This window comes from Galeopterus variegatus, unplaced genomic scaffold (assembly GCF_000696425.1).
Source record: "Galeopterus variegatus unplaced genomic scaffold, G_variegatus-3.0.2 Scaffold7624, whole genome shotgun sequence".
In the NCBI taxonomy this organism is placed as follows: domain Eukaryota; kingdom Metazoa; phylum Chordata; class Mammalia; order Dermoptera; family Cynocephalidae; genus Galeopterus; species Galeopterus variegatus.
In genome coordinates this window covers 113,565-126,865 of record NW_007733735.1, presented here as the reverse complement: position 1 = coordinate 126,865, position 13,301 = coordinate 113,565, and the positions used below count along the sequence as shown (strand labels likewise).

Below are 13,301 nucleotides of genomic sequence, written 5' to 3'. Positions count from 1 at the left end.
TGGCAAGTCCATGCAGGAGAGGACTTCAGATGATGATAAGTGATGGGGAGAGAAGGAAGCGGGGGAGGGGACAGGGACTGCATGGGCTGAGAGCTTTCAATAGGGGGTGAGAAGGCAACATATGAGCAAAGACCCGGAAGAGTTGAGTGACCCAACCATGTAGATATTTGAGGGAAAAAAGTTCCCAGCAGAGAAAACAGCAAGTGGGTGAGTGTCTGGAGCAAGAGTTCCTGACTTGTCTGATAGACAACCAGGAATGCCTGAGTGGCTGGAGCAGGAGCGGTAGGACAGGCAGAGAGAAACAAGGCAGTGAAGCAAGGAGGGGATGGCAAGACGGTCACGTACGGCATTGTGAGTCGGGTGCGAAGCCACTGGAGGGCTTCCAGCACAGAAATGACATGATGTAACAGTTTTAAAGGATCACTGACTGTAGAGTTAAGAAAAGTCTAAAGCAGTAAAGAAGGAAGCGAGGAGACTGGCTGGGAGGACGGCTCAATAGATCCTGTGAGAAGCGGTGGGCTCAGCTGGCGCGGTAGCAGCATGATGTAACAGTTTTAAAGGATCACTGACTGTAGAGTTAAGAAAAGTCTAAAGCAGTAAAGGAGGAAGCGAGGAGACTGGCTGGGAGGACGGCTCAATAGATCCTGTGAGAAGCGGTGGGCTCAGCTGGCGCGGTAGCAGTGGGGTGGTGAGGAGTGGTGGGAGGCCAGATGTGTTCTGAAGGCAGGATTTGCCAGTGCATGCAACCTGAGACATGGAAAAAAACAGGAAGAAAGGGTGACTGTAAGGTTTTTGGTTTGAGCTACCGCAGGGATAGTGAGGTTGGCAAGTAGAATACATTTAGTAGGAACAGTTAGGAGGACAGTTTTGGACATATTAATTTTGAGATGCCTATCTGATATCCAAATAGAGATATTGATTAAAATATACGTGCGAAGTGCAAGGGGGCTCTGCAGAAGAGGTAGTCTTTGGCATATTAACTTTTGGTATATTAGCATTAATGTGTATTAATGGATAGATAGTATTTACAGTCATGCATGTGTATGATATCACCAAGGGAGTGAGTAGATACGGATAAGCCCAGTGACACTGCAGTGTCTAGAGGTTGGGGATATGAGGGGGAACTGGCTAAGAAGACTGAAAGAGTGGCAAGAAATAGGGAGAGTGTGATGTCTAGAAATCAAAAGAAGAAAGTGTTTCAAGGGAAAGGGCATGGTCAATGATGTCAAACATTGCTGATAAATCAAGTGAAATGAGGGCTGAGAACAGACCACTGGATTTAGCCAGTTAGAGGCCACTAGTAATCTTGTCAAGAAGTATTCTCTTGTTATTTTCCTGCTGCTTCTTCCTCTTAAACATACACTGATAGCCGGGTCTACAGAAACTAGTGCACACCTGAGCTGCATACCTCCAGTCATCAGCACACAACCCCTTCTAAATAGGATCCCAAGCATCCCGAAGAATCTCAAGCACTCAGTCAAATACAAGTTCTTCCAGGCGCAGGCGAAGCAGGACGAAGCATGTCACACACTAGAATAGAATAGATAAACACCAGCCTGTCTCTGGGTCCTGAAAAAGCTGCAATATTGATAACAGTGATAATATCCAGTTGCTTAGAACTTTTCATGTTCTATCCAGATGCTTATTGCACCATATCTATACTAACCAAAGATTCATCAATAATTCAAGGAACATCCAGGGACAGCACTGTAAATTAGCCCTATGGTGTGTTTGGGGGGCTCAAAATCACGTGGTTAACTTTCCACACAGAAACATGACCAAATCATTGGTGCTTTCACCTCAAATCATGCCCCAAAAGTGTTGAATGGTGGAAATCCTCAATATACATCTTCCCCCACCACCATGAGGTGGTGAAACTCTATCTCTGTACCCTCAGTTCCAAGCACACTGCCGGGTACAGAGTAGGCACTCAATAATTGTCAAATGAATGAATGAATCTCCTTTGAGTGTCTCAAACCAGAGATGTGTCTACACTAGCCTAGATGAGCTTTGGTATGGATTCAACTCTTGTGTAAACAGCCAAACCAGATCATGGAGAAGAGATAAAACACTGCAAAAGGTGTTTTGATTATTTAATCCAACTTCAGAGAAGCAATAAACTGTATCCTCCCCATACCATTTCTTACATGGGGCTTTTTGCAGACCCTACCTCTCTTCTGCACACACCCTCCTCATCTCATCTCTTTAGGGGGTTATATCTGCACAGATTCATCCCTCGTGAGCCTCTCGCTGAAACTGTTTCCATCCTAACTTTCTGGTGGTTAGCCACACTGGCAGTGAAAAGGCCTCCTGGATTTATGACCAAAGCAAATTAATGTCCCCATAATGGCAATTGTGGTGGACTTATGGGGAAAAAATAGGACTATAATGTTTATGTGTTTATGTGTTTTTAATGTTTATAGGTTTGATGTTACAGCCCTCATCCTGATGAGAATAGGTGTGTCTGAGTTAGCTCATTCTTAAGGAGGTTATAAGCATGAAGAGTTTCTACTAACTACCCAAGCTCATAAATGCCTTCAAATGGCTTTTTTTGTTTTTATGGGCCAATCCTCAAGCCCCTGTACACATAAAAGGGGTGAGAGGGATCCACTAGCCTCAGAGGGATTCAGCTCCAGCTCACCCCACTCTACAGTCACTCCTTTGCTCTCACCCAGGAAGCTATCATGTCCTGCCGCTCCTACCAAGTCAGCTCTGGTCGCCGGTTGGGCAACTTCAGCTCTTGCTCAGCAATGATCCCCCACAACCTGAACCGCTTCCGGGCCAGCTCTGTCTCCTGCAAGAGTGGGCCTGGCTTCCGCGGTCTTGGAGGCTTTGGTAGTCGGAGCGTCATCTCCTTTGGATCATGCTCACCCCAGATAGCAGCCGTAGGCCCCCGTCCTATCCGCTGTGGAGCCGGCTTTGGTGACAGCAGTGGTGTTGGCCTGGGGTTTGGGGCTGGCAGTGGCCTTGGCTATGGCTTCAGTGGCCCTGGCTTTGGCTACAGAGTTGGAGCAATTGGAATCCCAGCAGCCCCATCTATCACAGCTGTGACTGTTAACCAGAGCCTGCTGACCCCCCTCAACCTGGAGATTGACCCCAATGCCCAAAGGGTGAAGAAGGATGAGAAGGAGCAGATCAAGACCCTCAACAACAAGTTTGCCTCCTTCATTGACAAGGTACCTATGATCGCTGAATCTCTTGGTCTGAGATGATGAGAGCTAAAATGTGCTGGGGTGCTCTTTTCCTAAAAAAAGAACTGGCCCGGGTCTGGGGCATTGACCTTGACCCTAGGTCCTTCAGGTGTCTCCCAAAGGCATTGTGCTGTGATTTCTGGGTTGCTCTACTGTAGAGCAAGGACCAGGCTGAGGAAATACTAGATGGTGGAGTAGACGAAGACAGGGGTTTTGTCTTCCACAGGTAAGAGGAACATCCCAGCCAAATCTGAGAGCATCTGGGCAGATTAAAGCCTACCATCTGGTCACTTGGGAATATCTCCTAACTAGGCTGGAAACACTAAGACATTAGCCAAGTGTTGGCTGGTATATGTTTAAAAGGTTTTATCCTTTGAGGTCTTTATGCTCTTTATGATGTTTTCATAGTTTCCCAGGCTGGTTCAGGCTTAGGAAAGTGGAGAACAACAATGTGGATTACCCCAAAGAGCTGACATCCCACAAACCATGTGTGCATGGAGATGTAAAGCTCCGATTGTGTCTGAGAACAGAAAGTGGCCTCTGGGAGCTTCAGTTTCTTCATTTTTGAAATGAGGGGGGTGGAGAAAATGATCTTTAAGTTCTCTTCTGGTGCTACATGTCTCAGCTTCTGAAATATCTGAGATGACGTGTATCACTTACAATCAGAGAATTCCCACCTCCTGAGACTGTATCCTACCCCAAATGTACTTTACTCTGCTCCTCATTCTCTGCCAGAGATGGTTGACATCAGTTTCCAGATATAGGCAAACACCAGCTTAAGCAAAATCAATCTTTTCAACTTCCCGATGAACTGACTTATAGTTTTCTCAGAGGGCAGAAGGGGAAATGGTACTGAAGTGCTTTGGTTCAAAAGCCTGTCTGTAGCTAAGCCTGGCTGAGCATGAGGAGGGGATTGCAGACCTGCCCTTCTGGTTTCTGCTGAGTTAAAGGAGGAAGGAAGGTCAACAGAGGAGAGAACACTGTCAACACATGAGAGTCATCACTAGCCATCTGAAGAACTGGTCACAATGTGAATTACCCTAGCAAGCACTTCAAATTCCATTTCTTTGCCCCTGTGGATTTAGGTACGATTCTTGGAGCAGCAGAATAAGCTCCTCGAGACCAAGTGGAGCTTCCTCCAAGAGCAGAAATGTGCCAGAAGTAACCTGGGGCCCCTCTTTGAGAACTACATCACCAACCTGCGGAGGCAGCTGGATGCACTGGTCAGCGACCAGGCCCGGCTCCAAGCTGAGAGAAACTACATGCAGGAAGTCCTTGAGGGCTTCAAGAAGAAGTGAGTGACATCTAGGCTGTACACATCAAGGATGGGTGTGGGCTGGTCCCAAAAACAGCAGCCAAGCTCAGATGAGGGCAGCTGGAAGGATCAGGGTTGGATGCTGGCTGCAATACCCAGCCTGAGGATGGGGTGGGGGCAATGACATGTGAATGGGAGGAGGAGGCCTCCTGAAGAAAAAGGATCCCTCTGCTTTTGAGAACAGTGCCCATGTTCAGCATTGAGCTGGGTTCCACTTCCTCTGTGGTCAAGAGCAATGACCTTAAGTCATTTCCAACAAAGGAGCATAGCAATGGTCCAAATTTTCAGACCCAAACTGCAAATTGAGAAGATAAAAGGGATTTGAGAAACTGAGGGCCATTGGCTCATAAAAGGTCTTAAAGATGGGACAAAGGGGATGACAGCAGGTGGACAGCAGCAGGGAGCCATGCTCCTGGATGGAACTGGGAGTTCTTCAGAGATTCAAAGGGGCAGCAGAAGCCATTGGCTCTCTGTTCAGAGTGAGAACTCAGCCTTTCAATCTTTATCATCCCAGGTATGAAGAGGAGGTAGGACTCCGGGCCAATGCTGAGAATGAGTTTGTGGCTCTGAAGAAGGTAAGAGAGAGCACCGGGTCCAGGCAAACTTCTCCTCCAGACAGGAAAGTGTTCTCAAGACCCCCTGAGAAACTGCCCAGGCAGCCCTGTGGAGTCTGGGTCTACTCACACCAGGACAGTAGAACCCCTAAAATCACAACAGCTTCCCTACAAAGTTCTGATTTTGTCTCATATTATTTAAGATCAGATCACATGAGAACAGAGGTCTGAAGAGATGACCTTTGAAGTATCTTGGATTATCTAGATTTTCCTTGCCTCTAAATAAGCATCAGAAAATGTCCAATGCCCCAGCAGCCGTGGAAGGAGTTTTGCAGTACAGAGAAGAACAATAGACACTAAGCTTCACTTCCACCCAATGACTTTACCATCCATGCCAAAAGCCTGTGGGAAATGGCCTGATCTTCCCACCCATCTCCAGAGCCTGCCTTGATGGGAAGGTTAAACAGTGCATGGGTAATGAGTATTTTATCTTTCCCTCTCTTATGCAGGAGGTGGATACAGTTTTCTTGAAAAAGTCTGATCTAGAGGCCAACATGGATACCCTAACTCGGGAAATTGAATTCCTGAAAGCCTTATACATGGAGGTGAGGACTCTTCTTCTCTAAGCCATTCAAGGAGATCAGCACTTGGCCTGGACTCCCTGAAGGCTTAGTCTGGACTGGCAAATTTTTAAACATTTGGTATCATACATCTTTCCTCCTACTCAAATCCATATGCTTTACATGCCAATGTACTTGCAAAAGGAGAAGGCAAGGTAAGGAAGCAGGTTTCTCAGCAGCCTAACTCAGGTCTATGAATAAACTCCTTGGATCTATGGTCCAACTCCTTATTGACCAATCTAAAACTGGAGTCTAGGATAGTCACTACCTATATTCCGGCCAGAAGAATCTGGAAAATGGATTTGCCAGGAGATGTTAAAAAAAAAAAAAAATGTGTTTGACCTAATTAATCAAACCAGCTAGCTATCTTTTGCTCCTTAAGTGAGCTGTTTGGTTTGGTGTACATCCAGTCAGAGCTGAATTTCTAGCTCTGAGTGGAAAGGCTGAAGAAAGCTCCTTCTAGAGTCCTCGCTTCGCAGGCCAGTTCCAAGACCCCTGGTTCTGTTAAGTACTTGAGATATAGGAATTTCCCCATGTTCTAAAATAGTCAGCTTTCAATGGCTCATGACCAACACAGCCACTTTGTGGATTATCCAAAGAAAAGTTTAAGCCCTCGCACGGCTGCCATTCCCCTACACCCAGTTCCTGGGTCCCCATGGTTTTAATACTCGCCTAAGCAAGGTAGGGTGTTAGAGGGATGCCTCCAAGTACATAACAAGGGTTGCAAAGTCAAACTGAAATGGTTCTCAGCCGTGACCTTTTCTTTGCCCTTGGTTTGGATGGTCTTGCTCTGTTCTGAACCAATGAGCAATGCTCTCTGCTCCTAACACCTCGTCCTGGGGACCCTGTGGCAGAGTCTCAGCCACTGAATGGGGCTCTGAGCCCATCTGTCTTGCTAATTCTCCAACACAGGAAATCCAGTTGCTGCAGTCACACATCTCAGAGACATCAGTCATCGTGAAGATGGACAACAGCCGGGACTTGAACCTTGATGGGGTCATTGCTGAAGTCAAAGCCCAGTATGAGGAGGTGGCCAGGCGCAGCCGGGCTGATGCTGAGGCCTGGTACCAGACCAAGGTGGGCAGGGGGTGCTGGGGAAGGGGTGTAGGCAGCCCTTGGGTAAGACTCATACGCAATAGAGTGGGCCCAATGCAAGACTGAGGCCCCTAACTCAGTGTTGGCTATAGTTGTGACCTAACCTTTAAACTCTTGGTATACCCCTCTCCCCCACAGTATGAGGAAATGCGGGTGACAGCTAGCCAACATTGCGACAACTTGCGCAACACACGGGATGAGATCAATGAACTGACCCGCCTGATCCAGAGGCTGAAGGCAGAGATTGAACACACCAAGGCTCAGGTAGGCAAAGGAAATGTGAGAAAGTCCAAGAGGGAGGAGAGGCAGGGCCCTTAGCTTTGAGGAATCCCAAATCTGATGAGGTAAGAGAGACCATCAAGACCCAAAAACAAAGGAATGGAGGGATTAGACCAGGAAGGCTTCCTGGAGGAAGAAAATACAGAAGGGAGGGAGAGTCGTCCATATAGAAAGAAAAGTCTGGGGCAGACACAGAGGGAGAAGTGAGGCAGAAAGAGGAGATTTACTCTCTGGACTCCGTGGGTCTCAGGGCAGCAGAAATCAGGAAGGGTAAAACCAGTGGGGATGGAAACTGAAGAAAAGCAATGTTCCGTCCCCTGGTGACATTCAACTACAGGATCGCCAATTCCTGGGAAAGCAGCCACCAGTCTATGCCCCCACTAAGAGGAGGCAGTGTTTCTAACCCCACCTGGGGATCACCAGGCCACTACTAAAGCCCACCTGCGCACTGCCCTCCCTGCAGCGCTGCAAGCTGGAGGCCGCAGTGACCGAGGCGGAGCAGCAGGGCGAAGCGGCCCTCAATGATGCCAAGTGCAAGCTGGCGGAGCTGGAGGGTGCCCTACAGCAGGCCAAGCAGGACATGGCACTGCAGCTGCGCGAGTACCAGGAGCTCCTAAATGCCAAGCTGGGCCTGGACATCGAGATCGCCACCTACAGGCGTCTGCTGGAGGGCGAGGAGATCCGGTGAGTACTCTCAGTGCAGCAGGAGGGAGCGAAGTCAGACTTAGGCATTGGGAAGACCAAGTGGGGTGAGGGGACCAGGTGAAAAACTGCTGAGATGAGCAATCTCTAGAGGTGGCAGCACCTCTTCTGCAAACATTAGTCGGGTTGCGCTTGTCAGGGGATTAGAAAAAGGCTCTAGATTTGTGCCTTTCAAACACAAGTTTGTAGATAAGCAGCACCAGAATCATAGGGAGTTTTGCTTGGTTAGTTTGTTAAAACTAATAAATAATAATAATAATACATTTTCTCAAATATTTTAATTCAATAGTCTGGGGAAGGGGTCTAGGAACTTGTAGTTTTTCAGTGGTTCCCAGACGTGTATACAGCCAGAGGTGAGAAGCACTGGTCCTCTGGTCCACTCAGACCAGAAAGCTCTTTTTATAGCAGGAAGGTTTTCAGGGAACAACAGTGCTTTGAACTGCTTTGTTTCTTTCTCTCTCCAGGATCTGTGAAGGTGTTGGACCAGTAAACATATGTAAGAAGCTTAAATCTTTTCCTCTTCACACATTTCTCTCCTCTTCAAATTTCCTCTAAACTCAGGCACACACTGAGGTCAGGAGGCTCCTGAGAGGGCAGGTCTGGCCAAGACACTCAGGGGAGCAGGGACCATGTGGGCCCTGGACTGGGAGCAACTCCTTAGCTGAGGTCTGAGATGTTTCCAGCACCTGCCTTCCCTTGAGCAAAGCATTCACAAAGATTTGTAGGACCTACAAGGTGGGACAGGGTTCCCGAAGAGAGTCAGCCCATTTGCTTTGAGAGGACTTGTCCTTCAAGGAAACCATCTCAAGGACTCAGAAGATATGGAAAGGCCTGTGCCAGGGAGGTCTCTTGTCCTCTGGTGGCAGGGAAAAGGACAAGGCTGAATGGAAGTCCCCCTGCTACTGCTACCAGACAGTCAAAGTATTGGTTGTGCCCAGCACATGCAGGGCACTTTGCTGGGTACTGCAAGGTGGGGGCACAAGGAAGGCAAGGTCCAGCCCCTGCTCTCTAGAATCACAATCTTCTTGAGAAGCTGAGTCCCAGCCACTGACAACCTAATTCTGGAAAGGTCCCTGGGAGGAAGAGCAGGCATGGGCATCCCCATTTTGCTCACTCAGAGAAAATATATGAGTTGCCAGAAGTCAAAGCTAGCCAGAATTCAAATCCAGATTTCTAACTCCAAAAACACAAACATACACCAATGCATGGTGAAACTGTGTGCTAAAACTGGATGGGTCAGACAGCCACAGCTACATGTGTCAGAGGTGAGTGCCCACAGAGAGGGTGGCAGCGAGCCCTGACTTTGTGCAGGAGGTCAAGCCTGAGTGGAGATCACAGATAGCAGGAAGGATTCAGGAGAGCAGAAAAGAGTGTGCCCCTCTGCAGATGCAGCTGGTCTAATCAAGGTTTAGTTGGATTAGAGTCCTGGTATGTGGGGAAATGCCCAGTGGAAACCAGGGGGCTATAGAGCACAGCCACCAGTGGGTCAGGAGAAAATTGACAAGGACTAGTAGTGGAGGAGTTTCTTTTGTGCTGGTCTAGGGGAAGTGTGGGGACCACTAAGGGGTATGATGTAACTGGAGGAGAAACACCCCCTGGCTTTCTGGAGGCTACTGCTCCAGCTGTCTGGATAATCCAGCTCACTACCTGCCTCACACAACCCAATCCACCTTTGGCCATACATAAATGATAGTCAGTGGATGCAGAAATCTGGAGAACTGGCTGGATTCTTCCATTTTAATCTGGATGTTTGATTTCAGTGTAGCCACAGTCTTTGAGCCATCCAGACATGAGAAGGGGAAAGTGGATACCGACTGTGTAGACAATAGGGACCATTTCCCCAGATGCCACAGACCCCAACCCTAGCCCTGCCTTTCCCAGCCACCAGACCCCCCCCCCAGGTATATTCCCCAGTGGGGGCATGGAGGACCGGTCCCCTGGAGTTGCACCTTCTCTGACTGTTTCTTCCTCCTGCAGCTGTGAGCAGCTCCCGGGGCGGTGTGGTGTGCGGGCTTGAGCCCCTTGTCACCAGCTCCACCCTCTCCCAAGGCGGAGTCACCTTCTCCGGAGGCAGCGGCATCCGCGCCACCAGCGACAGGGTCCTGCTGAGCACTGGCGCCAGGGCAGGCTCCGTGTTTGTGGATGAGGCCTGCGTCCCCAGTGTTCGCTGCTCCTTGCCCACTGAGGGGGGCTTCAGCAACTGCAGTGGTGGTCATAGCTCCAGTGTCCGCAGCTCCAGCATCCGCTTTGTGTCCACCACCACCTCCTGCCAGACCAAGCACTGAGCAACGAGCCCCAGACAGCCACTGCCCAGAGAACCAGCTCAACGTCTCCTGCATCTGTCCCCTGAGGCACATGCACTCTGGGCCTGAGGGCTGTCTAGCAACCCCTCCTGCCAGGAAGTCAACCCTCTGTTCTCCTAGGTGCTGCTCTGCCCAGGCTGTGTACTCTGGAAGGACATTTTCACCATGTAGATGCTCCATCTGCAGCCCTAGCCAGTATGGCTTCTCCCTGACTCTAATTTCCTTTGGATCACTCCTCACCATCCAGCAATGGCCTTGAGAAATGCAGATTCCATGCAATTATAAAAACCAGTGTGTTTGGGGAAAAAAGGAACAGTTCGGGCCAGCCCCGTGGCGCACTCGGGAGAGTGCGGCGCTTGGGAGCGCAGTGGCGCTCCCACCACGGGTTCGGATCCTATATAGGGATGGCCGGTGTGCTCACTGGCTGAGCGCGGTATGGGCAACACCAAGCCAAGGGTTGTGATCCCCTTACCAGTCACGAAAAAGACAAAAAAAAAAAAAAAAAAAGGAACAGTTCAGAGCCAAAAAAAAAAAAAATGTGCTTGGGTGCCACCACTATCGGTGGCTTTGGGTTAATTTGGAGAATGGAGAGCTGATTGGCCATACTGCAGGCTTTTGCTTCCTCCTTCTTCTTTTCCCTGGCAGGAGAAGCTTCTTTCCTTCTCTTCCTGACCCAGAAGGATCCACAGTCCTTGGTGGCCCAGTAATCCCTAAGTCCTGAGATGGTTTTTCTCCCAGTGGCTTATATTCTGGCTGTTTCTCTTCCTGGGTTATTGCTTTAACCCCAGCATACAAGTCCACAAGGTGGGTGGGGTGCAGGAGGAGAGGTGGGCTCTGCAGTACTCCATGTGCCCCTACCCCTGTCAGTGGGGTATGTCTGCAAACTCCAAGGAGGCCTGGGGTGGGCTGGGGTGCCTCCTTGTACTGTTCTTTGTGTTCCTGGGCTTTCAATAAACTTGCCAAGCTAACTTCATGAGGACTCTGGCTTCTCCTTCTGGATCTCACTGGGGGTAGGGGAGGTCACCTCCTAGGTCTCATCAGCCCACTCTACTAAGGATTTGCCAAGGGCAGAAGCTGGTGTCCTGGGCACAGGAGAGGCACTGAGGAAAGAGGGCTCAGGCCCTTCCCTGGGAGGCTCCCAATTCTGCAAGGCACAGGAGACATATAGCAAAGGCTCTGAAAACAAGTGCCAAGCGGCCCACTTTGCTCCGGGCATCATCTTGCACCTCAGAGGTGCTCTTGCCCTGACCAAGGTGTTTTAGTCCGATTTGTGTTGCTATAACAGAAATACCTGAGACTGGGTAATTTGTAAGGAAAGAGGTTTATTTGGCTTACGATTCTGGGACAGCTGTATCTGACACAGGCCTCAGGCTGCTTCTACTCATGGCAGAAAGTGGCAGGCAGCTGGCAGGTACAAGCAGATCACATGACGAGAGGAAGCAAGAGAGAGGAAGCAAGAAAAAGAGAGAAGGTGCCAGGGTCTTTTTAAGCAACGAGCTCTCACAGGAACTAATAGAGTGAGAACTCACTCATTACTCCCCCCTCCCCCAGGGAGAGCATTAATCCATTCATCAGGGATCCGCCCCCATGACTCAATCAGTTTCCAACACTGCCACATTGGAGGTCAAATTTGCACATGAGTTTTGGAGGGGACGACACATCCAAACTCCATCACAAGGTGAACACTTCCACCTGTTCTCCAGGTCCCACCCCACCCCCATGTCCTCTGGGATCACTGCAGGGATCCCCTGGTGTTTCTGTCCTCACTCTTATCCCCATCTAAGTCATTCATCACAATGCTGCTAGAGAGGCTTTTCTCTCATAGAAAACTGATCATGGCTCTCTCCTGCTTCCAGCCCTCAATGGCTCCCCATTGCCTTTCAGAAACAGCTCCTCCACATGGCATGCAATCTCTGTGTGATCTGCCCATACACTTCTCCCTGCCATTCCCTCCATGCACCCCACTCTGGGCCTCTCATCTTTTATTTATTCATTCAACAAACATTTGATAAGTGCCTACTACATGGCAGGCATAATGCTAGGAAAATGAAAGGAATCGAGATTCAGCTCTTGTCCTTGAAGAGCTTACGGACCTGTCTGATGGCTGGACAGGTGCACTAGCAATTATGACTCGATGTACTAAGTGCTGTGTTAAGAGTAGAACCAGTGCCATAGTGTAGAGAAGAGAGGCCCAACCCAGACTGGGGCATCATTAAAAGCTTCCTGAAAGATGTGATGTCCCAGCCGCGATGCAAAGCATGATGAATTAGCCATACTAAAAAGGAAGAAGTGTTCCAAGTAGAGGCAACAGAGTGTGCAAAAACCAAGAAGCTGGAGAGAGCATGACAAGTTTGGGGATCTGCCTGGAGTTGAGTATTACTATGGCATAGAGTGCAAGACATAGCACCAAGCAGGCACAGGAGTCAGCCAAGGCACAGTTCTGACCAGCACCCTGGGCACGGCCCCACTGGGGCACATATTGCATAGGAGGAACTGTTTGCTGCTGGCCTCACCCTAAGAAGCCCTTTTCAGAGAACAGGAAGCACGTCTTTACGTATTCTGCCTTGCCTAGACCCCAGCCAGCAATCCGAGCACCTTCAGGCTGCCCTGCTCACAGCCTCGGGCCTGCCTACCTTGCACTCACCAGTCACCTGCACTCCTGCTTCTAGGGGCTCCTAACTCCCTGTCTCATCTCCATGTGCAAAGCCACACACACCTCTCAGGGGGCAGCAACACTAGGGCTGCCCCCATCTGGCCTTGGTGCCTCTGTTCAGCCAGACCTACATCCACCCTGTGCCAGTGATCAATTTATTGCCTCTGCTCCAAATTCACCCTTGGTTGCCTACTCTGCGAAAATGGATCTGACCCCCTGACATCTTTTCTTTTGCGCGATGCAAAGCATGATGAATTAGCCATACTAAAAAGGAAGAAGTGTTCCAAGTAGAGGCAACAGAGTGTGCAAAAACCAAGAAGCTGGAGAGAGCATGACAAGTTTGGGGATCTGCCTGGAGTTGAGTATGACTATGGCATAGAGTGCAAGACATAGCACCAAGCAGGCACAGGAGTCAGCCAAGGCGCAGTTCTGACCAGCACCCTGGGCACGCCCCACTGGGGCACATATTGCATAGGAGGAACTGTTTGCTGCTGGCCTCACCCTAAGAAGNCAATTATGACTCGATGTACTAAGTGCTGTGTTAAGAGTAGAACCAGTGCCATAGTGTAGAGAAGAGAGGCCCAACCCA

At 49.5% G+C, this 13,301-nt stretch overlaps 1 protein-coding gene across 1 annotated transcript; it reads left to right on the top strand.

Moving 5' to 3' along the window:
- The first annotated feature begins 2,684 nt into the window (after positions 1–2,684).
- KRT84 (keratin 84) lies at positions 2,685–10,041 on the top strand. Its single transcript, XM_008592152.1, has 9 exons — positions 2,685–3,176; positions 4,277–4,485; positions 5,021–5,081; positions 5,570–5,665; positions 6,593–6,757; positions 6,914–7,039; positions 7,518–7,738; positions 8,221–8,252; positions 9,734–10,041. Exons 1-9 carry the CDS (start codon positions 2,685–2,687, stop codon positions 10,039–10,041), a joined length of 1,710 nt encoding a protein of 569 aa, XP_008590374.1.
- The last annotated feature ends 3,260 nt before the right edge of the window (positions 10,042–13,301 follow it).